General features: G+C 42.1%; 1 protein-coding gene across 1 annotated transcript; it reads right to left on the reverse strand.

Moving 5' to 3' along the window:
- Nucleotides 1–10,339: 10,339 nt before the first annotated feature.
- On the reverse strand, nt 10,340–24,865 carry snx27a (sorting nexin 27a). The gene is given in 14 exon segments (XM_006788000.3): nt 10,340–14,703; nt 14,706–14,756; nt 15,228–15,276; nt 15,451–15,510; nt 15,775–15,903; nt 16,548–16,697; nt 17,380–17,469; nt 18,896–19,059; nt 19,347–19,425; nt 19,521–19,625; nt 20,355–20,419; nt 20,658–20,850; nt 21,248–21,473; nt 24,436–24,865. Coding segments are annotated over 14 exon segments (1,713 nt in total). The 5' UTR covers nt 24,747–24,865; the 3' UTR covers nt 10,340–14,662.

Below are 24,865 nucleotides of genomic sequence, written 5' to 3' on the forward strand. Positions count from 1 at the left end.
ATTTAAAAAGAAGATTTGTAAACCCTTTGGAATTACCGGGATGTTTTAAATCAACAACACACGGTTCACAACTAAAGACAAACACTTTCTCACTAAAATCTATTTATATAGCACTTTTTAAGACAGGAATCTATTACAAAGTGCTTTACAGGGAATATAATAATATCTTTATCGACACTAATCGTTGTCGGTAGAAATATTAAGTGGAATTCTTTACAAACGACCTCTCCAGTCAGGAATTCCAGTAAAAGTGTTTCAAAGCTGTCAATCTTTAAAGGCACAGTGTTTAAAATCTCACCACTAGATGTCAGTAGATTACAGTCAACTGATTCCTGTTTTCTTACCCCTCCTCCTAGCGACGGTGGTCGCTATAGGACAAACAACTCTGTAGGCTGTCAATCTGCTGTTTACCTCAGCTGGTGTACACGCCGAGGCTGTAAAACCTCCTGAGACTGTAGCTTAGTCAACAATCTGGCAGTTAATGAATATCTTCCTCTGCTTTAAGTGGAAACTGTCTGAAGACCAAATCCCTGGCAGGTGTGGTATTTAGCCCAGGTGCAGATAGGCTGGGACCGGTGGAAGACACACCTCCACAAAGCAAGGTATGTTTAGTGACAACAGACAGAGAGCGAGAGAGTGAGAGATATGCAAGGAAACCAGTAGACTGGAGGACCTTCACACCTCTGCCTTTGGTGTACTACATATGTGGCTGGTCTCAAGCAACATACATAAAACACAGTTAGGCAGATGTTAAGATGTTCATCTTGGCCACCGTATTCATGATGGCAGGGAAACATGGCAGCTCCACATAAACAGAACCTGCTCTTTTTTATGTTTACTAGAATAGTTATAAATCTGAGAGAGCACATCAGGTCATGGAAAACATAATTACATGCTAATCAGTGTATATTTATGAGCACAATATTCTGTTTTCTGTCAAATAACCTCAAAGCAAAAAATAAAAGGACTGACTTTACCTTCAAAGTCTGCTCTACTCCTGGAAGACTGTTCGTGTGAATCAATGCTCTATCACAGCAACTTTCACAGGACCTTGGTATTGTACAGATGAACAAAGCAGGAAAATGCTACGAAAAGCATTTCTAAAAACAAACAGAGGAAAGTGTGAGCTGCTGCTGTTGTTGCTCAGAGTGGGCATCCTGCAGAGATCACACCAGGACCATGTGCACTCCTCTTAGCCAGGAATAACAGCAAAGCACCTGCAGAAGTCCTGAAACCCAGCTAAATCCTGTGTGCATGTGTCCACTTTGAGGAGTACCAAAGGAAAAAGCTGCTTGTGTTAAGTTTGTGAAAGACCACCTAGATCACAGATGTCAAACTCATTTTAGATTGTGGGCCAGATATCAGCCCACTTTGATCTTGTGGGCTGGAGCAGTGAAAACCATCTTTCTCTCAGTGTTAAGAAGTTTAACTAGACATGTAATCCTTGAGATATCTTAATACAGAAAAAAAGTGCAATTTCAACAGAATGTGAAGAAAATGAATGAAATCTGCCAGCACGACTCTGAAATGACATCAAAATACAGTTAAAAGTCTCAAATTTATGTCCTCTGGGTTCTGGTTCTTATGCTTGACACCCCTGACCCAGATGTGTCCTGGATTGAAGCATCTTAGGAATAAAAAGAAAATCACAGAGAGAACACAAATAAATCAACAACATAATGTTTGCAAAATACACAAATTCATGTTTTGGAAAAGGCAAGCCAAATTCTTTACTTTACCCCAATTGAGATGCTGTGGCCTGAACTGAAGACTGCTGTTCAGTCAATACATGCTCAAAATATTGATGAAATCAGACTGTTTTTTTGGGAGGAATGATCCAATATCCCCCCTCATCTCCTCAGACGTCTCATTAGCAGCTACAGGACAGCTACAGGGAATATCTGCTAAATAAGATCACAAGTTACTGAATTTCTGCCTGGATTTAGACCTCGAATCAGTCCACTCCACTAGGTTAATGATTCATCTGCCATCCTGACATTAAACAGAGGCTTTTCGATCAAAGCGTTAATCGGTCCTATGAGCACAGCAGGAAGACTAAGACTCGGCGCCATGGGCGGGATTATCATCATTGTCAAGCTGTGGTCAAACGATGGAGTGAGACAGGCATCTTTTAAACAGCCGGTGCTCCCCCTCCACACGACAAATGAAGGAACAGGCTGAACAGCTTTTACTTCTTCTTTGCTAAACCCTTTAACGCCTGCTAAATCCAGCTTTTTTTTTTTGGCTTATTAGTGCATCAGTATAGACTTTAAACAATATTAGACTCTTGTAAATATGTTTGTTCTCTAGTAATTATCTGGGAAACCTCTATAGGCAGCAAACTGGAGTGGATGTAATATCAAACTGAAGACAGAAGAGAGGATCTGAAGGATTATTTTGCAGAAATCCTAGTAATTCAAAGGATAGTGCACCAAAAAACAAAAACAAAAACCACTATGTATTTTAACACATCGATAAACCCAGAGTGTGTGTTTATGTGTGGCCTTCACTGTCACTCAGTCAGTGTGTCAGACGGAGTAAAGAGTCAGGGAGTGTATTTATAGTAGTATTCTGGTCCTTATTCAGCCCAGGCAAGGCTCCCTGCTTGATGAGCCAACTTGAGGGTCGAAAAATGTGCAGCGCTAGCAATCTGGCAGCACTTAGATTTACTGTGTTCACTCAGATGGAATAAAAGAAGAGCGAGTGTGCGAGGACTGTGTGTGTCCATGGGGAAGATGAGCCTCAGGGTTCGGGTATATGCACAGAATCAATCGTGTTTTTTTCCCCCCCTTTTTGTTTTTTTCTCTCCTGATTCTCATTTAATAAGGGCGCACAGACCTAAAGGTTTCTCTCAGGCTTCAGATTTTATCAAATGGATGAGTCAACTAAACCTCACTAGAAGCACATTCGGCCTCATGCAGCCAGCTTTATGTAAGCTAAAAAGATGCAATTACTGCAATGTTTATAAATCAAACAGAAAGAAAACAAGTTAAGCTAGAAAAAAAGGACTTAAAGCATAAGGACATCTATTGCGTGAGCTAAAAGCAAACTACAACAAAACTACTGACATTTGCGTGGCTATAACACATTAATTACATGTGTAAACACATGCAAATGCACCCACACATGAGCATCCACACCTGTTCTTTCTGCGCATCCCACTGCGCTGTGCTGCTTGACTGCATCCCAGCATCTTGCGGCTGAAGCCAATCAATGCCTTTTAATTACCAAGGGCCCAAAGCACTGGTCGATGCAGCAGAGAGAGAGAGAGATGCTCCAGACTTTGATTGATGCTCACTCTTCCCAGTGAGCCTACCTACAGATGTGTCGTTAGACTTGATTAATCCTGCCAAGCTACATCCACTCACTTTACAGACCGCCGTTTAACCAGCCTGGGCTGCTGCGGTCACAAGGTTAAGTGGACACGAGGTGTCTGTACGAGGAACACGGACCCCCTAACAAATAAGGCAGGGGTGGCTGACTGCGCTTTACATTACTGGCTAGTTGCCTGCTATATTCTAAGCTCACTGGCTAGCGGGAGATACAAATCCTTCCAACAAATATATACTGAGTGATCATAGAGCACTGGCAAAGACATGAATCCTTAGAAGTTTTTACTCCACTTTTAAACAGAAATAATGGACTGAGACTAATATCTTCAGTTACCCTTTTCAGTGTGCTCTCCCTTGATGTGACATTTCACTTTGATAAAGTTTGGAAACCAATACAGAAAAGAAATTAAACTTAAAGCAGCAGAAGCAGAAATATTCTTACCTAAAGTTATATGATTAGATTTCCCACCTATTCAACAGCTCCTGGCTTTTTAATCTCATTTGGGAAAACCCCCCCTGCAATGCATGATTCCTGTTTATATAAAAAATAAAAAAATAAAAAATCCTGCATTTAAGTTTTGAGTTAAATCTTCAGAAGACCACTGTAAGCATTGGCCTCTTTTTGTGACATGTAAACTAAACATGTGAGTGAGTGTAATAATGGTGTGATTTGTCTTATGTTTAGTTGTTGCTCTCCGGAAAATCTGCAATTCACTGCAAACCCAAAGCAGTGTGTAGTGACCTGATACTCCAATTACTTTTAATTATGCATTTCATTATTATATAACACTATTTACAATGTCAAACTACAAAATAAGAAGAGAACACTTAAATTAAAAAAGCTATTTGCTTCGCACATTGAAAAAAAAATACACCAGAAAGGACACAGAAAGAATCAATCAAGGAGTAAAGATCCTCTCAGATGGCTCTGTGTTAAACTGAGAATGGCACGTTGAAAAGACTCCCACACTGTTTCACTGCGACTTCGACACAAGTGGACATTAAGTGGACTCAACACATTTTCCCTCAGGTGTGACCACAAGATAAGCAGCCACTCTGTGGGTCTGAGGACATTATTCCAACCTGACAGATAAAGTGGCTCGACTGTTCGGCAGACAGGCCTTCTTGTTCCTCCTCCTCCTCCTCACCACCACCACATCTGATCGATCAAACAGTTGCTGTAGCTCCATCTTAGCCCTCAACTCTGGTCTGACTCTGGACTGTTTATACTACTTATTGACTGGTGAATTTCAGTAAACAGTGGTGGAAGCAATACTGTAATATTGTACTTGAGGATCAATGGTTAGTGTAAAAATACTGCACTATTAAAGGTCAACTGCTAGCCTTTTATTAAATATACTTAAAGGAGACTCCCTTGCTCACTTAAGGAGTCCCCACAGTGGATCAATCTGGCTCCATCCTCTTGTCTTGTGTGAAACCAGCCCTCTACATCCATTAATCTTCTCTGTGGTCTTTTCCTGCTGCCTTGCAGCTCCATTTTCAACATAATATCCCCAGTATATCCACTATCCCTCCCCTGCACATGTCCAAACCATCTCAGCCTGGATTCTCCAATTTTGTCTCCATCCTGTGCTGTCCTTCTGATGTACTCATTTCTAATCTTGTCCATTCTGGTCACTACCAATGAAAATCTTAGCATCATCAACTCTGCCACCTCCAGCTCAGCCTCCTTGTTTTTTGTTTTGTTAGTGCCACTGTCTCCAAATCATACATCGTAACAGGTCTCACTACCATTTTTTAAAACTTTCCTTTCACTCTTGCTGATGCTCGTCTCCACCCTGCCTGCGCTCTCTTCCTCTCTCACGAGTCTGTTGCCTTACGTTTGACCTCATCGGCCTTCACTAGCTCTACCCCTCGCATCTTTACCTGTCTCCATCTTCACGCATCATGTATTCTGTCTTGCTTCTCCTGACTTTTACTCTTGTTTTCAGGGCATACCTCCACCTCTCCATGCTCACTTCCACCTGCTCACTACAGATCACAACATCATCTGCAAACTCCACAGAGACTCATTTGTTAACCTATCGTCACTACAAACAGTAGCAACTGTACACAATTATACCATATAACATTTATAGCTATAAACACAGATGCCAAACCCAGCAGCAGTTTAAACCTTCTGTTTTTGACAGGCAGCCAATCAGAAGAAACTTGGCTTAATCGGAGAGGAGCTAAACTGCTTATTTCACACAGTAGATGAAATGAAGGTCCACAAAAGATGTACCATGAATAAAGCAAAGCATCTCTGGCAGAGTAAAATATATAGTGAAAAATATCAAAATTGTTCTAGACTCTTTTGAGTTTGTGTTAAGCTAAAGACCAGTACATACAGCCGTGCATTTGTTTATATCAATATATTATTATATGCGCGAAAGTCACGTGGTCTGTCAATCTCTATTGTTGCTGGCGACTTCAACCACACAAACTTAAAGACAGTCCTCCCCAGATTCCACCAATATGTCTCCTGCCACACCAGAGGGGACAAGACTTTAGACCATGTTTATTCCAACCTGGCTGGAGCCTACAAAGCAACACCCCTCCCCTACATTGGACAATCGGACCATCTCTCCCTGTTCCTCACACCTTGGTATTCACCACTCATCCAACGTGTGAAACCTGCTGTGAGGACAATTAGAGTGTGGCCAGAGGGGACAGACGCAGTGCTCCAGGACAGATTCAAAAACACAGACTGGAATACGTTCACCCACACAGACCTGGACCAGTACGCCTCATCTGTACTGGATTACATCTCCAAAACTACAGACAGTGTCACCACCCAGAAACAGATCACCATGTACCCCAACCAGAAGCCTTGGACGAACCGGGATGTTTGTCTCCTCCTGAAGGCCCGCAACACTGCCTTTAGGTTAGGAGATGCACACGCCTACAGTACAGCCAGGGCTAAGCTAAAGAAGGGTATCAAAAAAGCCAAACACCATTACAAAAAGAAGGTAGAAGAACACTTCTCCAACTCCAACCCCTGATGCATGTGGCAAGGACTCCAGACCATTACAGAATACAGGACCACCAAACCCTAACCCGCATCCTCTGATGTCTCCTTCCTCAATGAGCTCAACACCCTGGACCCCCACCAATTTGCATACTGTCAGAACAGGAGCACAGAGGATGCAGTCTCCATCGCACTGCACTCTGTCCTCTCACACCTGGACAACAACAACACATACGCCAGAATGCTGTTTATAGACTTCCGTTCAGCATTCAATACAATCCACCCCTCACAACTCATCAGGAAACTGACAGACCTGGGCATCAGTTCCCTCATGTGCAAATGGTTACTGGACTTCCTGACCAACCGCCCCCAACATGTCCGGCTGGATAACCGCTGCTCATCTACAATCACAATGAACACCGGTGTACCACAAGGCTGTGTGATGAGCCCTTTCCTCTACTCCCTCTTCACCTATGACTGCAGACCTGCTGATGGTTCTAACACCATCATTAAGTTTGCAGATGACACCACGGTGATTGGCCTCATCAGTGACAACAATGAGGCCGCCTACAGGGAGGAGGTGGATTGTCTGGCTGAGTGGTGCGACACAAACAATCTGCTGCTTAACACTGAGAAGACGAAGGAGCTCATCGTGGACTACAGGAGGAATGCTGACCCACATCCACCCATCTCCATTAAGGGGACGGCTGTGGAGCGTGTGAGCAGCTTTAAGTTCCTGGGAGTCCACATCTCCGAGGATCTCATCTGGACGACCAACTGCTCCAAGCTGGTCAAGAAGGCTCACCAGCGCCTCTTCTTCTTGAGGACTCTGAGGAAGAACCACCTGTCCTCAGACATCCTGGTGAACTCGCTGCACCATCGAGAGCATCCTGACCAACTGTATAACAGTTTGGTACAGGAACTGCTCTGCCTCGGACCGGAAGGCGTTGCAGAGGGTTGTGAAAACTGCCCAGCGCATCGCCAGAGCACCACTTCCTGCCATAAAGGACATCTACAGGAAGCAGTGTCTGAAAAGGACTGGGAAAATCATCAAAGACCCCAGTCACACATCGCACGGACTCCTCACCCTCCTGCCCTCTGGGAGGCGCTACAGGAGCCTCCGGACTAAGACCACCAGGTACCGGAACAGCTTCTTCGCCACAGCTGTCAGACTCCTGACATCTGACTCACATTAAACACATGGACTGGACATACAAACACCCACAACCACCTACACACAATGGACAACTGTACCCTCATACACACAATAATAACATGGACTGAACCACCACTCACAACCACTAGCACTTTATATAGCCTCTGTAGAAATCATCCACATATCTCACTTATCTTAACTGCACTACTGTATAGTTCTGTATAAATAATCATTCTGTACAATACGATAATTTTTAATTCTACAACTGTTTATAACTTGCATAGTTCACATTTCTGTATAACTGTATATCTCATATTTCTGTATAGTTTTTCATATTTATATCCTGTACATAGCTTGTACTCACTACAGCCTGTACATACTTATAGTTATAGCATATTCATAACATACCTTCATACCGTGTACATTATAACATGCAAACTGCATTTCGTTGCCTTGTACCTGTGACATGTGCAATGACAATAAAGTTGAATTCTATTTAAAATTCTTAATATTCTAAATAACTATCTGTATATGTCTTTGTGCTACAACACAGCAATATAAAGAGTCATAAAAAAGAAATAATATCAACAGAGAACGCTGTACTTTCATACAGTCTTTGAGCACATGTTTTTACCTTTGAGTGTCAAACTAGAGAATTTTCTTGACAAAATATCAACTCAGTGTTTGTTTTTAAGGAATCTTCACCATCATTAACTTCAGGTACCGCATATTACTCTCAATAAACTTTGACCTTCAAAAACCTCATAATACTGCTTGCTAGGGAGTCAGTTCCAACACTTAATTAATTATCAGATGAAGCCTATAATAAAGACAATTATTCAGATTAGAAGAAGGAAATCGGAGGCTACGGAGCTAAATGACAAGCACAGTTGGTAACTTTGGCTACAGATAATCATCTTTTTAAGTATTAAATATTCTGTGTAAACTGCCAGTAGCAGTTCATATATTCTTAATTAGGATTAATGGCAGGCCAGCATTAAAATGTGATAGATAACGAGCATTACCAACTGGGGAGGTGGACATAAGAAAAATGAAGTTGTGAGGGCAGGTGGTAAAGTAGGGGTGGCAGCCTGCAGTCAGCACGTAGCGCCCCCGTGAGATGGCTCTAATGAGATGAGTATTTTCACCTCAGCAGTGCCAATACACACAACATTTTATGGGCTCCGTTCCACGGGGTGCATTAAGAGACCTTGTATTTTTTGGTCTGAATAATGCCTCACCTCAAGTCTCCCCCTGCCTCCCAACGGACCTCGACAGCTCCTGTTGAGCACAGTGAACAACATTAAGATCTGAGCAGCATGTGACCATCAAAATGTCACTGTGCTCGTTTCTCTGCCAGAGTAATGTGCCTGTGGACTTGTTAGTGGCTGCCTTGGGACTTGTAACATGCTGCACAGGGCCTCTCCTGTTCCTACAAACCTGAGGCTAATTTGGAGGCAAATGTGGCTTTTTTTTTTTCTTTTTTTTTTTAAGATGAGGACAAACACACAACAGTTATAAATAAATCCAAAAAGTTGTGACATTACACTTCCTATTCATCCGAGACCTTCTTAGCTGTTGAAATGTTTCCTGCCAGCAAACTGTCACATTTGTTCCTCGTCGTGAACAGCCTGCCTTCACTTTGTAACCACTGCAGCATATAAAGACAAAAATTGCTGTCAGATCAGCTTCAGCCCCTTAACTCAGCCATTCTGTGCCAAACTGTTTTGCTCTGAACTTACCACTTACAATCAGCGGCTCAGTTTGAACTGAATTTGCATAAATGTCACCCACACACGCCAAAAAAATTACAGGTTTTATTCCTCCAAATGGGGCAGTTAATGTAAGCCTGAGAGATGAATAAAAGGCATGAATGAAACGTACCTGAAACAGCAGCATGCTGGGCAGCTCAGGAAAGAAATGCTTATAGATGTGGTCCTGAATAATATTATGACTAATCTAAATATGAAGACATTTAAAGCCTCTCAAGTGGTCTCATATTTTTCCTCAACAAGTTAATCGGTCTGAGATGAGCACTGCGGTGTCTTTATAGGTGGACAGTCTTCACATTAGAGAGGTCTTACCAGACAGGAAGAGTCTGTACACTGCTAAAACGGTCTGAGAGCCATTTCATTTAACAGCAAGTGAAAATACTCCATGAAGCTAATTTATCCTCTCACCAGCCACTTTATTAGGCATACCTGTTCAACTACTCTTTATTATAAATCCCATCAGCCAGTCTTGTGGCATCCACTATGTGCATGTAGGCATATAGACATGGTGAAGACAATCTACTGAAGTCCAAACGGATCATCAGAATGGGTAAGAAAGGTGATAAAAGGCCTCTGAATGTGGCATGGTTGTTGGTGCCAGACAGTCTGATCTCAGTACCTCAGAAAATGCTGGTCTGCTGGGATTTCCCACACAACATCTCCAGGATTTACAGAGAATGATCAGAAAAACAGAAAATATCCAGTAAGCGGCAGTTCTCTGGGTGAAAATGCCTTGTTGAGGCCACTCGTCACAGAAGATCGTCCAGACTGCTTCAAGTTAGTAGAACGGCAACGGGAACTCTAATAACCACTTGATACAAACAAGGTACGCAGAAGAGCATCTATGAAGCAGATGGCTAATAGAAGATTAGAAAAATGTTGTCTGGTGTGCTGAACCTTGATTTCTTCTGTGACATTCAGATGGTAGGATCAGAATTAGGTACACACATTAAAGCATGGATGCATCTTGATTTGCAATAGCTCAGGCTACTGCAAATCTGAAGCAACTGTGTGATGCTATCATGTCAGGAATGTTTTCAGCGCTTTACTGAAACTGTGCCATGAAAAAAGTTTTGAGGGGAGTAAAAGAAAGCAGATCAATAGGATATTTTCCCAATATATAACTTTATTTAAAATATTGTTACAATTTATTACTCTACACAACATTTTCAAAACTTGTCTCTTTTTCTTACACTGGTTAGTAAACCTTCCTGGATAATTTTAGATATAAAACTCTCCATTGTTCCTTTTTTTTTTTTTTTTTAAGCCTCAGGTGTTAATGATGTCTTTATACATTTAGTAAATGAGACACCGCTTCTCTTACACCTTTTCTCTGTGTGTTTCACAAACGTTCCCCTCCTCGACACACACTCACACACGCGCACACACACACAAACACACGCACAAAAAAAAAGATCACTGGTGGCTCTAACATTGTACACTATAATTTCCCCAATCTTTATAGTTTCTTTTTTTTAAATAAATAAAAGTTCTGAGTTGGAGAAACAAGAGTGCATTATTATTGTTTTTGTCAGAAGAATATTCTTTTACTTTTTAAAACAGCTATTTACAGGTTATGCTGGAGATAGCAACAAGGCTTAGATTTGTAATCAACGTCGGTGTCAGCTTGCAATGGGAAAGCCCCCGTCTCTGTAAGCAATGAATAGAAATAATCACATGGAGGCGAGCACTTTTTGAACACCAATTACATCCACCCTTCAGATTAGTCATAGGGAGGACACATCAGCTAAAAACAGACAAGCCTACAGCTAATGTGCTCTGACCCAGATGTGCATTCCAGAGGTCCAAAGACATCAAGTTTACAGAAAAATGCTGCTGACGACACCAACATAACCCTTGGACGAAGTCCCAGTGTCAAAAAAACAAAAAATAAATCAAAATTTCAAACAGATTAATCGAAACGCTGCAGCGTTCAAACAAACAGGCCTTCATATATTATCTGCCACTGAAAGATGTTATGAAAATCAGCACTGATTTGGCACACAAGACTCAGAAAACTGATGTGTTACTATAGCAACAGTATCATGTAGATGAGCGTTTCAGTGCTGGTTAGTGACGAAGACAAACTTTCTGAGCCCTCGTGTGCAGTCCACGCATGGACATTTTTTATTCTGCCATCACCACGTTTGCATTCACGTCATCTGTTAACCTTTTACAATCCACCCCGGTTGCTGGTGACCTAGTGCTAGGACAACAGGGACAACAGCATAGCCAAATGGGGGGAAAAAAAGCAGATTGGGAGAACCGTGAGGACAAAAATGGACGTATGAGGATTAATCTGAATGTTAATGGTTCTGGAAATGTGCTCGTTTAACATGCAGATAAATCGCAACCAGGTCCCCGGTGATCTGCTGGATGTTAAAAGCTTAAGTACTGTGTGAAATTTTTTTTTATCTCATCTTCATAATTAAATCACTGACTTTGAAGCCCAGGTGGGCCCCGGCACCGCAAATACGCTGACAAACAGAAAGTAACACAGATCGACTGTACAAAGACACGCTTCTTAACATTCCCTTCATCTCTTAGCTGTCACCTACGCGCTGCTTTCTATGACATTTAGCTCGCAGAAGAAACGTCTCAAACGGACATCAGCTCACAGGGTACACACACCTGCCTGTGACTGAGCTTAAGATGGCATCTGGTGCAGACAAGACAAACCGAACCAGCGAGAAAAGAAAAGGAAAATAAAAAACAAAAAACAACTGAACAAAAAAACACAAAAAGAACCACAGGGAAAACAGCAGCTTTCTAAAAGCCTATTCACAGCAGCACGAGCCACGGGGACAGAGAACAAACATCAAACAGTAAAAAACACACCGCTTTGAATATATTATTGGGAGGACCGAGTCAGTTGGCTGACAGGAATAAAAGGAACAGAGGCTGCACTGAGCGTGTGGAGACAACGTGGTGCTGCCACGGCAACCGCATCTCCTGCGCTGACGGGAGACCAACCTGGAGAGAGTACAAGCAGAGGACAGACAAACCTGCACGCAAGCACACAATCTAGCTTATACCCCCCACCCCCAAATAAATAAAAAAAAACCCCATCATGGTTGAATAGCTTTGATTCTTATGTCATCCATCTCTAAATTGCCTATTACTCTGCCTGTCAAAATGCCCATCCTGCATTGCAGTTTTCCCCCCTCTTATTCCAGCTACTTGTGATGTGTTGCAAAGAACAAACAAACATGATACTACACTGAGGTATGTATTTCTATAAACTCCTGTATAACTGAGGCCTGTGCTCAGAAGCAACAATTGGGCCGCAATTAAAATATTTTGTGCGGCTGCAACAGTTTTGCTAGAGTAGCAGGGAGCTGGATTGGTGGCATTAGGGGTAGGGGGGTGCGCGTATGTGCGCTCCGCTGAAAAAGCATGTGAGCGGCAAGGAATGTTTGCTAGACAATAGGAGACGCTTCCCCATTTGTCTCCATCTGTCTGGCGTCTCTGCTGTCGTACAGATACAAAACCCCCATCTTCATTTGCTGGCTCTGACACCGGCAGCTCATCAGACGCGGCCAATCAGAGACTAAAAGCTTATCAGCAATGTCAATGATAAACACAGAGGACACACTCTGGCACAGCACACAAACATGCCCCAAGGTAACCGACTGAGAACAAATATATGGCTAAAACCTAGGCCTAAAATGAACATTTATATAGCCGAAACCTAATTTGAACTGTTTCAACTAATTTCAACTTCAGCGTAAAGGAAAACTTGGACCCGCGCTCCAAAAATTAGTGTCAGTTTCAGGGATTTTTTTTTGGCTTTTTTTCCCCACCCAATGCCAAGATGAACTAGTAGCCCTTGGTAAGATTAAACAAAACATGCATGGAAAGAATCTGTGACTTTTCTTTCTTGTCAGCATGTAAATCTGCTTTCTACATATTTCAGGTGAGAGAAGAGTAAAATCCGACTTTTACAGAGAAAAAGAGAAACACAAGTAAACCCGAACTGTAAAATAATCACGAAATTATATTATATTACATTAACACATACACAACTAATACTGTATTCATTTAGGTGCAGCAGGAGGGGGACAGATGACTGCACTGCTATGTATGCTGATGGCTCACACAACCTTATGCACCATCTACTTTCTGCAGCACACGTGCACACGCCCCATCTATCCTCCTGACTCTTGGTTAATGGACAAATTGCAGTGGAGTGATACTTTTGGGTGAGTTACAGAGCCAGAGGCATCAGTCTTTAGGAAAGTCTGAGAAGACTCCTCATACGTATGCTCTGCTGCTCCCTGCTGCCTGCTCAGGTAACTGCAGGCATTACAATCAAAACTCCCTGTTCGCCTTCACAATCTGTCGACAAGACAGCCCACATATAAGGTGTGAAATTTAAAACAAACAAACAAACAAACGCTTTGGCCCGTCAACCTTTTGTTCTAGAAATTACTCCTGCACAGAGCTAAAAATGAGAACGCCTCCTCTCCTCAGCTTCCAAGCCCTGCAAAATTCACCACAACAAAACACACACTGGAGGGGGGATAGCCATACTAACATTAACGGGCTGACTGCCAACAGATGTTGCTCTGTAGTCAAGGTGAAAAATGGAAATTAGTTATAGCATCTCGAATGAAATTCAGTTAGCGTTCCACTGTGTTATCTCAAGAAACCAGTTATTACAGCTCTTATATTAATCTATATTTTATCAGAAGTAAGATTGTTAAACATACAAATAATTACAAACACATTCTCTCAACATCCGTTTCATGTAGTTACATTTGTGCCGTTTATGATTTTTGATGAAACAGAGGACTCCACAGACAAAAAACACAACTTCTGTGTTAATGTCCAGCATCGGCGTAAAGGATGATTTTACTTTCGTCCTTTATCACAACCGTGAAAGAACCACCGAACTCCTTTTTTTTTCCTGTTTCCCTCCATTATTATTTTCATCTCAGCTCAGTTCAGCAGACAAGGTCACCGCCGCGGGATCTGGATGGGTCCTGTTGGAAAAACTGAACGTCGCAACCTCAATTCTGGACTGTCAGCTCTCTCGACAAGCGGCGTTTCACTGCGGCGCTCCCTTCGCGCTGTGGTGACCCTGACCAATCACACGCTGTGGTGAGAATTCTCTCATGTCTTGCCTCACATCACGGGGCAGACGCATGGAGGAAAACAACAGTTACACTATGGAGGATCTAATAAGTGACGTGAAAGTTGGCTCTTGTTTATCTTCTTTCGATGCTCTTCCTACTGTTTGCATGTGTGTGTCTATATGTGTGTGTGTGTGTCCCTGGGTTCGGCAAGTGTTAATAATCCAATTTCCCAAGTCGGTCACTTCCAGTTTGTTTTTGGGGCAGGGTTCGCCTCGAGTCTGTCACTCAGTACTGTGTTTGTCGATGGGCTCTCTCTGGGGTGGCTGTGATGATGCAAGTGGACCAGTTTTAGTTCAAGTGATGACAAGTGACGGCTTTAGGAAGTTGCAATCTCTCCCCCTAGGTGGCGCCATCCCTTCTGCTGCGTCTCCAGAGGAGGCAGAAACTCTGCAACATAGATAAGACGATTCAGAATAGGAGGAAGTTTGAAGACGCTGTGAATTAATTACTGCACAGTCCCCGTGCAGCATCCTGAAGGCCTTGCTTCTTATCTGAATGTCCTCAGCTTTCTCAGGCCTCAGCTGTCTGTTATCCTCCTGCCTTTGTGGTCTCTTGTTCATATTTCATTACATTTCACGTAAACTTTTACCATAATGCACAAAAATAAAAGCATGCATTAAATCTTATCCCTGCCCTTGACATTTTAACTTCTGCCATATTGGATTTCTTTGTTTTTTTTGCATAATTCATGCCGCCTGATGTGTGCCATCAATCAAAACATAACTCTGTACCAGATCTGAATGCAAATTTCTTTATGATTTGCCTCTGATCAAATTGGAGGCTCTAATCTTTCAGTGATGCTGTTTATCTCTTTAAATTGAGGGCAAAAAGGAGCACAAACAAACGCTTGCCTCTTACCGTTGTTGCTGCAGTTCTTGTTGTCTTTATCGGACGCTTCTTCCTCAACCTGAGAGCAAAGAAATCAATACACCAGAAATATAAGACTAATCATTTTAAAGAAAAGACTAAAGAAAGGCTCCTGGATTTAAATAGAATACAAGAACAGGCTATGTTTAGAAAACCGAAGCTGGCATAGAGTTGCATGCTTCCCAGAATGAAAGAGGAAAGGAGTGGTTCTTACCTGTTTCCTCCACTTCAGCTCACAAAAGATCCGCTCAAAGCACTCGTGCATGTAGTTGAACTGGGAGGAAAAAGTAGACGTTATTGTTATCCAGGCTTCTAATACACCACAATTAGGAGAGTCACTGTGTAAAAGTCATGTTTCTGTTTACATTTTCCTGCTTCTCATTACTAAAGATTTTATTACACGTGAAGGAAAGTGGGTTGATTAATAAATCGGGGATTTTCCTATTTATTAAGCGTTTGTTCCCATCAAGGTGTGTCACTCTAAAAGCTGCAAACACAACAAAAAAACAGAGAATGGCACACTTGAGTGTACACTTACATACGGAGTGAAGATCTTGACCCAGCGAGGTTTCTTTTCTCCTCTGGCATACTCAAAGCAGAAAGCCATCCCCTCCTCGTCCGTGTCCCAGCGCTGCATCTCCCCCCACTCAAAAGCTATTACCTGGTTCTGAGAGAGAGAGAAACAAGATACAGTGGTCCCTCGTTTATCGCGGGAGTTGCGTTCTAAAAATAACCCGCAATAAGTGAAATCCGCGAAGTAGCCAACTTTATTTTTTACAATAATTATAGATGTTTTAAGGCTGTAAAAAACCACTACACACTTTATACACTTTTCTCAGACAGGCATGAACACGTTCACATTTCTATCTCTTGTTTAAACACTCAAAGTTCAAACCTTGTAGAAAAATAAGTCCAGTATTATAGAATGAAACCAAAGGCACTCGCAGGTGACAACATTTCGTCGACAGTGTTGCGTTTGTTGGGGAGAAAACTTACAAACATACAGGACAGCACTTCAGAGTCACACTGCTAGCGATCGAAGATGTATGTAAATTTGACAAGCTGAACGCATTCTGTACTGTGCAGGAAATACAGCACGAGATTGACTGACAATGCTCTACAGCCAATCAGGACGCAGAACACAATGCGCTGTAAAAAAAACAAACAAACAAAAAAAACAAAGCATGCAAAATTGGACCAAAAAAATCTGCGAAACATCGAGGCCGCAAAAGGTGAACCGCGTAAAAGCGAGGGAGCACTGTATTGACGTTTAGCTTAAAAATATAAAACATTATCTATTTAAACGCTCACCTCCAGCGTGCCGTCCTCAGTGCAAGCATGCAACTTGAAGTGGTTGATGCTGATCGCTGTGATGACGTGGCCCTTCCTTCTGGAGTCACAAGAGCAGTGGGGGAAGACCACCTCGTTGTAGCCCTCGCATGTCCGCAATAGACTCAGGTACTACGGTATTATAGAGGAAAAGTAACAGTCAACTTTATTTCCCTCCACAGTACACACTAAGGAAAGAAGTTAACTTATGAGAAATCTCGTTACTGATGTGACAATGCTGTTTTTTTTATTGTTAACACATTTGAGCTGACGGTCTCAGAAGAGCTTACAGTTTGAGCTGTGAAGACTGACTCACAATGTGGATGCACTATAACACTGCACTCACGTCCCCGTGTCTCTGTCATACAAACACGGCTGTAGATCCAAGTAAAGTATATGTAATTTTTCTGCTTTTTCATTTCGTTTTAAGTTTAGAAAACCATGCTGAATACTTCCTAACATTTGGAGCTATTAGATTGCTTGTCGACACGTGAATGAACAAATAAATGAACCTTTTTCCTTCTAAGGCTGACATTCAAAGCCTCAGAAATACTGCGTGAAAGCAGTAACATAGCTGCGAATGTCATCCAAATTTACACACATGCCACTTTCAGTTAATGTTCAACAAATATTCAAATAAACCCAATTCCTTTATCTCTCTTTACACCACAGAGGGCAGAATTCTGACGTGTGAAAGGCTTCTGAGACTGTCCATTTTTATTTGGTAGTGTTTTGGTGATAGCGCTGGTCAGCAGGCACAAAGTGTACTTATTCCAATCCCCTTCCTGAACAAAGACTGGTCTGTGGTACTGACCGTGGCCATCTTGCGCTGCTCTGCCAGTTTCTGCAGCTGGTAGGATTTGTCCTCTGTTTTTATGAATCCCTTCTTCACATCATCCAGTGCCTACACGAACAGGGAGAGGGGATGGGGAGACAACATTTATCATTTAAGGTCATAAAATATAAACACATGTATACCATTAAAGTCATTCATCATGAAGGCATTCTCCCTCGTGTGAGAAAATTCAAACAATGACCGTAAAAATTACGTATGTGCATTTTTAGGCAGTCATGATGCATTTATATATTTTTTTATTGAATGACTTTCAGCCTTCTAGCCCATAACTTTAATGCTTTGGTTCACTCTCGTCTCACAGTGTCATTTCTGGCTGCAGCAGGCAGCTGTGCACCAACTGTTCAGCCTCTCTCTCAGCTGTCTTCTGAGAGCGTGAGAATATTAGAGTTATATTTGCCAAGTACAAATAAATGAAAGTGTACTTCATAACTGTGTGTATAAAAAACTGCTTTTCACTGATATAACAATCTTTACCAGCTTAGTGGGTGATATGTTACCATTGTGTTCCCAACTTTGCCCCCTTGGACAAACCCCACAAAAGTCATGGAGTTATTGCAGGTTCGCACACACTGGTGTGATTCTTTTTCATGAGGCACGCTTTAATGGGTCACTGCTGAACTTTGCATGCTTATCATGCTTCAGCTAGTGACCTTTACTGGTCAGTGGACAGCCTGTAGGTGGGTACTGAAGCTAATTTTAATGAATTTAAATGAGGAGTATTTTTCTCAAGTTCACCTCTTCTACTTGAAAAACTGTGGAGGTTTTTGTGGATGTATTTGCATGAAAACTGACCCGAGGTGGGGCTTTGACCAGCTGAGAAATTATTAACTTTGGGTGTCGACCCAGATCTGGATCCAGACATTTTAATAACATTGTGAGACAGAGCAAAAATGGACATTTCACATCGTATCTCCATAAACGCATATTGAGCTGAAAGAAGAAGAATCTGGGGATCATCTTGATGTCCTCGGGAAAAGGAAAAAAGACAGAGACTCTATTCACCCATCTTGTGAAGGGAATTTTTCAGCCTCGGAAGAAGTATGATATCTCTGAGCGCTCTTTTCTTAGGGTGACGTTATAGGTAAAGGTTTCTGTTATAGTCTGTGTCCAGAATTATATCAGAAAATACTCCTAAGCTAGAAATAATTCAGTCATCACAAAGTGAGAAAGCAGCTAGCAGGTGCCACAGTAGCTCACCTGGTTGAGCAAGTGACCTTTATGATAAAGGCTGCAGCAGGAATCCAGGCTCAAGTCTGGCCCAGAAAATTTCCTGCATGTCAGGACCGATCCAGGGATCTTTTGCTCGTTAGGCCAATGTGTAAATGATCAGTTTAGTGTAAATCAGCAGTGTAATTGACCAACTTTCCCTCAATACGTTTAAGCATTTTCAGCTCAGAAGAATAAACTCTGAATCAAATCACTGTGTTCAGCTCCCCGAAATCCACGGCAAGAGGAATTCAATTACTGTTATTACCTGGTGAAAGCAGTAGTGCAGTGCCAGCGGATTGTCTCTGAGCAACTCCTCCTCCTGGAAGCTGAACAACCATTTGCGGAGTGCTAAGCAGGTCCCCGGGACGGCCGACGTGTAGTTCTGCACATATAGCTTGTGGGGAAACTCGTTAGGCGCCAGCTTCCGCACTGCAACAAAAACCAGGTAGAAGGAGACGGGTGATGAACGGGGTTTGTCACTTTAAAAAAAAAACCCAAAACATACTAGTAACCTATACCAAAATACCTGCCCTTGCTGCCCATGATTACTCATATACCCAGAGGCCCAGTGATTTAAATTCAGAGGGTTTTATTTATTTTTAGTGGTCATGTCATAAACCCCCAAAACAGGATGTGCAAATTAAACAGGAGAGAATGTGAAAAAAGGTCAGACATCTTTCCGTGTGAAGTGCAACAAACACACGTGCAGCTCTTACCAAAGGAGTGGTTGATAACTTCAAACAGAGCAAAGTAGCTCGCCATAATACTGTCCATCCCAACCTTCATCACTAATGCCTAGAGGAGATCAAAACAACATCAGTTAGTTGTGGGAAAAAAAACACTGATGGAAATATTGTACAATATAGCTGTACAACTGGGAGTGATCTTACCTGATACACCTGGTCTGTGGTACTGTTCTTACGGACTCTGACGGAGATGGTGGTCTTGTCTGGAAGGGCTATCCGCAGTTCTACATCTGACACACCGTTGTAGTTCTGTACAGTGAAGCCAAACAGAATGAGAACAGCTGTAGAGCTGTGTTTACGCCAGTGGATTAATGAGGGTTTGTACGTGCTTGTTTGAATATGCAAGCCTTTGTTTGTTCTAAGTTACCACCAAGTACTTGAGGATTAAAAAACCCAAACAAAAAACCAACAAGCCATAACCAAACAAGACTTACAATCTGCAAGAAGTCTTAATCCCCCAAATTGCGCTTCTTTAAATGTGGGATTACATCAGTGCATTGGTATTTGTTTTGCTGCTGCACTTCCTTAAAACACCAGCAAGGTAACCAATTTCCAGCCTGCGTCACCGGCCAACACAGCTCTCAACTAAGCTCCCTTTAACCAGTGAAAGCTAAATGATACTAAATGATTCTCAAAATGGGCCAGAACAGTTTAAATACAGCTTAAGAGACTTGGAGTCAGATCTAATGCTGACACCCCCCCACATTTTTGAGTTTGAATTCCTATAATTATGGAATACAAACAATAACATCTTCGGAAATTAAATCTCTAACTAAGATATCATATCTGATAATATAATATAATAAAATAAACAAAAAAAACGGACTGTTGAGCACTGCGCCAATTCAGAAAGTCACAAGTTGTGCACATGGAGAAAAGTTGTAACAGTTTGGTAGGAAAAGAAAGTTCAAGTCGCAATATTTCAACACCCAGAATAAAAAGTCGCATTGCTACAACAATAATGCATGAGATGCATACCTCATCTGATTCCGAGAGAAACTCCTGCATGATGTCACTCTCCCCAATCACCCGCACAGAGCACACTAGAGACGAATAGGAAGGGAAAAGAAAAATGGCGAGCAATATATTAAATCAAGGTAAATGAAATAAAGAAAGGGCAGCTAAATAACACTATGAATCCAGTGTTTAGATTTACTGTGTAATTTAGAAAACTAATAGTCGGTCCATAGTGTATTTTCCATCCTAACTACATATTCAATATTTAAATACATTTAATTCTTCTGGGACAGAAGAGCTAGTGATCTGTTCAAATCATCTTACCTCGCTCGAGATATTCCTCCAAGCCTCTACGTCGTGCATCCAGCTGCTGTTCCGATAGGGAGAAGGGCCATTTACCAGGAAGCTTTGGGAAGTTGAAGTTGGAGAATTCCCTTTTCAGGTTCTGGTGCAGGATGGCAAACTCACGATAGCGTTTTGAACACAGCTGCCTCCCTGACATATACACATTGTATACCTAGATGCATAAAAACAAACATGAAGCAACTTTAGAGAAGACCGAGAGAAGGGAATGATTGCATCAGAGGGTTAAAAGTTTTCTTTCTACCACAGCATTAAAAAAAAACATGTTTTTTTTTTTTCAAGAAAGAATTTAAGGTAACAGTGTTGCCTCTACAGCTGCCTCGGGAGGACGGACCACCACCTGAGGTGAGATGGGTTGAAAGATCTTTAAGAACTGTCTTTAGATCGAACACTTAAGCTCAAACATGTTATTCCACTTAAAACTGAAGACAGACAGGTCCAAAAGTATTTTAAAAATCAGGCAAACACACACACTCATGGCCGCCCTCTCCACCCTTCCAGAGAAGCCCAGTCCCAGGCGAAAACATGTCAACTGTCAAATCAGCACTTACCACAAACCTCTCGGAGTGCTGTTCTACGTGCTTGTATGTGGGAATAGAAATGGGCACGGCCTGCTTGTCACTGTAGTCGTAGTTGGGCTGGACTTCCTCTCCTCCTTCCAAACCGTCAGCCTCCTGAGGTGGAACAGACAGCACAGCCAGAACCAGCTCCTTCTCCCCAGCACGGATCAGGTCCACCACCTGCTTATGAGTTGCACCTTCCACGTTCACGCCATTACTAGAAAAAAAGAGAGAAAGAGCGCAGGAAAAACATGAGGCAAAGGGGAGGAACAAGCAGCTCTGACTTGTTCTCACACATTCAGACTATATTTAAAAATGGAAGTTCATTCAACTCTCTACAAAAAAGGGAATGACTGATACAATTCAAAGCATTTAAAAATACCTCTGGAGAGATATTAAACTCTCTCCAGATTCCAATTCTATCCATTAAATCAATGCATCTTCCAAAAGAAAAAAAAAAGGATCTGTCACTATTATAAGCAGTTAAATTTAAAGCTAGACTGGAACAAAACAAACTTAAAAAAAGCTTTGACCGAAGGGATTTGGAATGTGAGAAACGACCACACTGATAGATAAACTGCACTTGGTGCGGGCTGGTTATGTCGCAGCTGATAACTGATGCACTTAATGCAGTCACTACTGCCACAGATCAATGCAGCTGGGATTACAGTAACACAATGTAATCGATATATCGTTCGAATAAAACTGGTACTCTTTTAGCTGCTAATGTACGCACTGTCCTAACATACTGTCTGGTAATATTAGCCCATTGTTCCCCATTTACTAACACAAGGCTGTGAGGCTTAAGCAACTAGGTTGGCTCCCATGTCCTTTTTCTCCTGGTGCCTTTTTGACTTCGCTGAGAGCAGATGGCACAAGCATCAGGTGTCTTTGCTAATCTTCCAATGAGAAACTGTGGGACAGACACTGAAAAGGAGGGGGCGAGGAAAAGTGTAGGCGTAGGCCTGCCCATTGATTGCCATGTTAGACGTAGTATTTATCTGTGTAGTGTCACTGACTTAAAATAGGAAGTTAAACATACAGAAAAAGAAGGGGTGGACAAAATAGTTAACAGAAGAAGATTTGGAGTGGGGTGATGGGGGGAGCTAATCTGAAAAAAAAAGTTGTTTGAGTGAAAAGCCAAATTAATGGTGGGACAGAACGAAAAGGGTGAAACCGCCGTCATGACTACAATGTAAATTAGGCTAAGGCAGAAATAAAACAGTATTAATACTTTTAATCACTGCTTAGTGAAACTGTTTGATGAAATATTACTCAGAGCTTAAAATAATACTAACAATAAAAAAGAAATAATAATATAAAATAATTATATGTGTGTCTTGCAGGCTTTTACTGTTATTAATTATTAATATTTTAATAATTTTATCAGCCATTCCACTTGTTACTCTTTACTGTAAAATAAACTCGCTGGTCAAAACTGATAAAAGCTCACTGATTAACAGTCAACTGATCCCCTAATTTGGCAGCTGGGAGGCACAGTGGTTTACACTCTGAGTACAGAGTCATGTGTTCAAACCCGTGGGGAGTTTTCATGTTCTGCCCGTGATTCTGTGGGTTTTTCCCCAGCTGCTCTGGTTTCTCCTGCCTCAGAAAACCGTACCAGGTTAATGGTTCTTATGTGGGCCCAGGATGCTCTCGCAAAAGAGGTTCTCGATCACTAGTTTCACTTCCTGGTTATATAATATTTTGCAAGCTGAACTTTACTGAACACAGCATTATCTTATAAAAACACACACAAGGGCAAAGCAAGGTCATTTTTATTTTGTTTCCCCTTTTTTGTGTCTTTTAAGGTAATCATGAAAAAAAACAACAACTCTATTCTCACTCAGGCAGTAGTGATACACTCAGACAAGAAACACCACCTGAGCTGCTTACTGTAAATAAAGTACATTGCTGGCTTTCTTTGTTTGCTAAGTAAAATGCTGACAACTAACATATTTAACCGGCTGAAGTCCAGTTATGAGGCTTTTTTTTTTTTTTGCAAAATGGTCAAACGGGTTAACAGGTCACATGATAAGTATTGCCTCTATCATATGACAGCAGAAAGAACTAATGAGTAAAAAAAAACAACAAAAAAAACAACAACGGAAAACAACATGCTGACGCCTCAGCAAATGGAAGTGAGAGCAGTGTTCCTTCTTTACGGTTTCTGTTCTTCCTTTTTCTAAGTCAGCTTTATTGCTCCACTGTCAAGTGACATCAACACTACTCACGCTAACTAAACACTGATTTTAAACGTAAGCAAAAGAGTTTGTAAGAACTGCTCTATTACCATTAACCCTTCAGGTTTTACTGAAGGCCAGGGCTTTACATTCCTGCTTGTAGATTTGTTCACTTGGCTGACATTATTACAGGTTCTGTGTATGGACAAATTTCCTGTTACATTTAAATGCCAGCTATGACTCAAAGGGAAGCAGTGTTTCACCGAACGCTGATAAATGGAAAGAGACTTGAAAGCAGACTTGACGAATGCTGGCACGACAGATAAGAGTGTCAACAAAACATAAACGCACTTCTAAAATGATCTCTTCACGTATATCAAACCCACTCAAGGTTACATATAGCGATAGAACAAAAGCAAACCCTAAAAATCAATAGAAAGCACCTCAAACTTCCCATGTAAACAGCACGGCTGGCGCGAATGCTAGCCAGTGAAAGCAAGTAAGACCACACACTCCTGTCATATGATGCTGAATTTGAGTGACAACACTGCCATCCTCTGTCATTTCACAGGCTAAGAACACATATCAACACTGTTATGCATATGACAACGCAGTGGAAAGTGGACTGTCGTCTAAATGTCGTCCTCCATCTCCCGCTGGAGCTGACACTGAGCAAGGAGCTAGCCAAACACATTAGCTACCTGGCTCGCTAGCGAGCTACAGCTAATCAACATGCACAGGCTGTTGTCCAACTTATGTAAGCTGGTTAGCTTTCTAGTTATCTCACCAGAGCTACAGCCTTAAATATTTACTCAGGTCAAAACGCTCCAACGCTGAATAATTAATAAACTAGTGAGTTACTTTAATGGCAACAAGAAGCAAACCTCGAAGACGGAATAACACATGCTTGAAACTGGATCCACACAGGCTAAACTGGGTAGCTAGCTCCAATTGCTAACTCCGCGTCCTAACTGGAGGGGACAGAAGCTGACTTACACCTCCAGGATCCTGTCACCCTTCACTATCCCGGCTCGGTCCGCAGCACCTCCGGGTAAAACAGCGCTGACATGCTGAAGGGGGGCGTACAGCTCCCCGTTGATGCTCCGAAGCTGTCCTCCTTCGCTCACTTGACCGCGGACATTGAACCCGTAGCCGGACTCCGACTTGACGATCCTGACCATCCGCGGTCCCGATGTGACCATTGCTGCGCCGTGGCCCGCGGTGCCAGCCGACGAACCGACAACCGGACCGTTACGGGATGCCGAAGGGAGAACGGGCCGAGTTTCATCGCCTCCTACATCCGCCATCTTATTCACAGGCACTACCCCTCTCCAAATCGGCGTCTTCCAGCAAATTCAAAACAACACTCGGGCTCCGATCCTCTCTGTGAGGTTAGCTCCACAGACCGACTCTGTTGGTGATAACC

Source organism: Neolamprologus brichardi, chromosome 22 (genome assembly GCF_056152115.1).
Source record: "Neolamprologus brichardi isolate AB-2024 chromosome 22, ASM5615211v1, whole genome shotgun sequence".
In the NCBI taxonomy this organism is placed as follows: Eukaryota; Metazoa; Chordata; class Actinopteri; order Cichliformes; family Cichlidae; genus Neolamprologus; species Neolamprologus brichardi.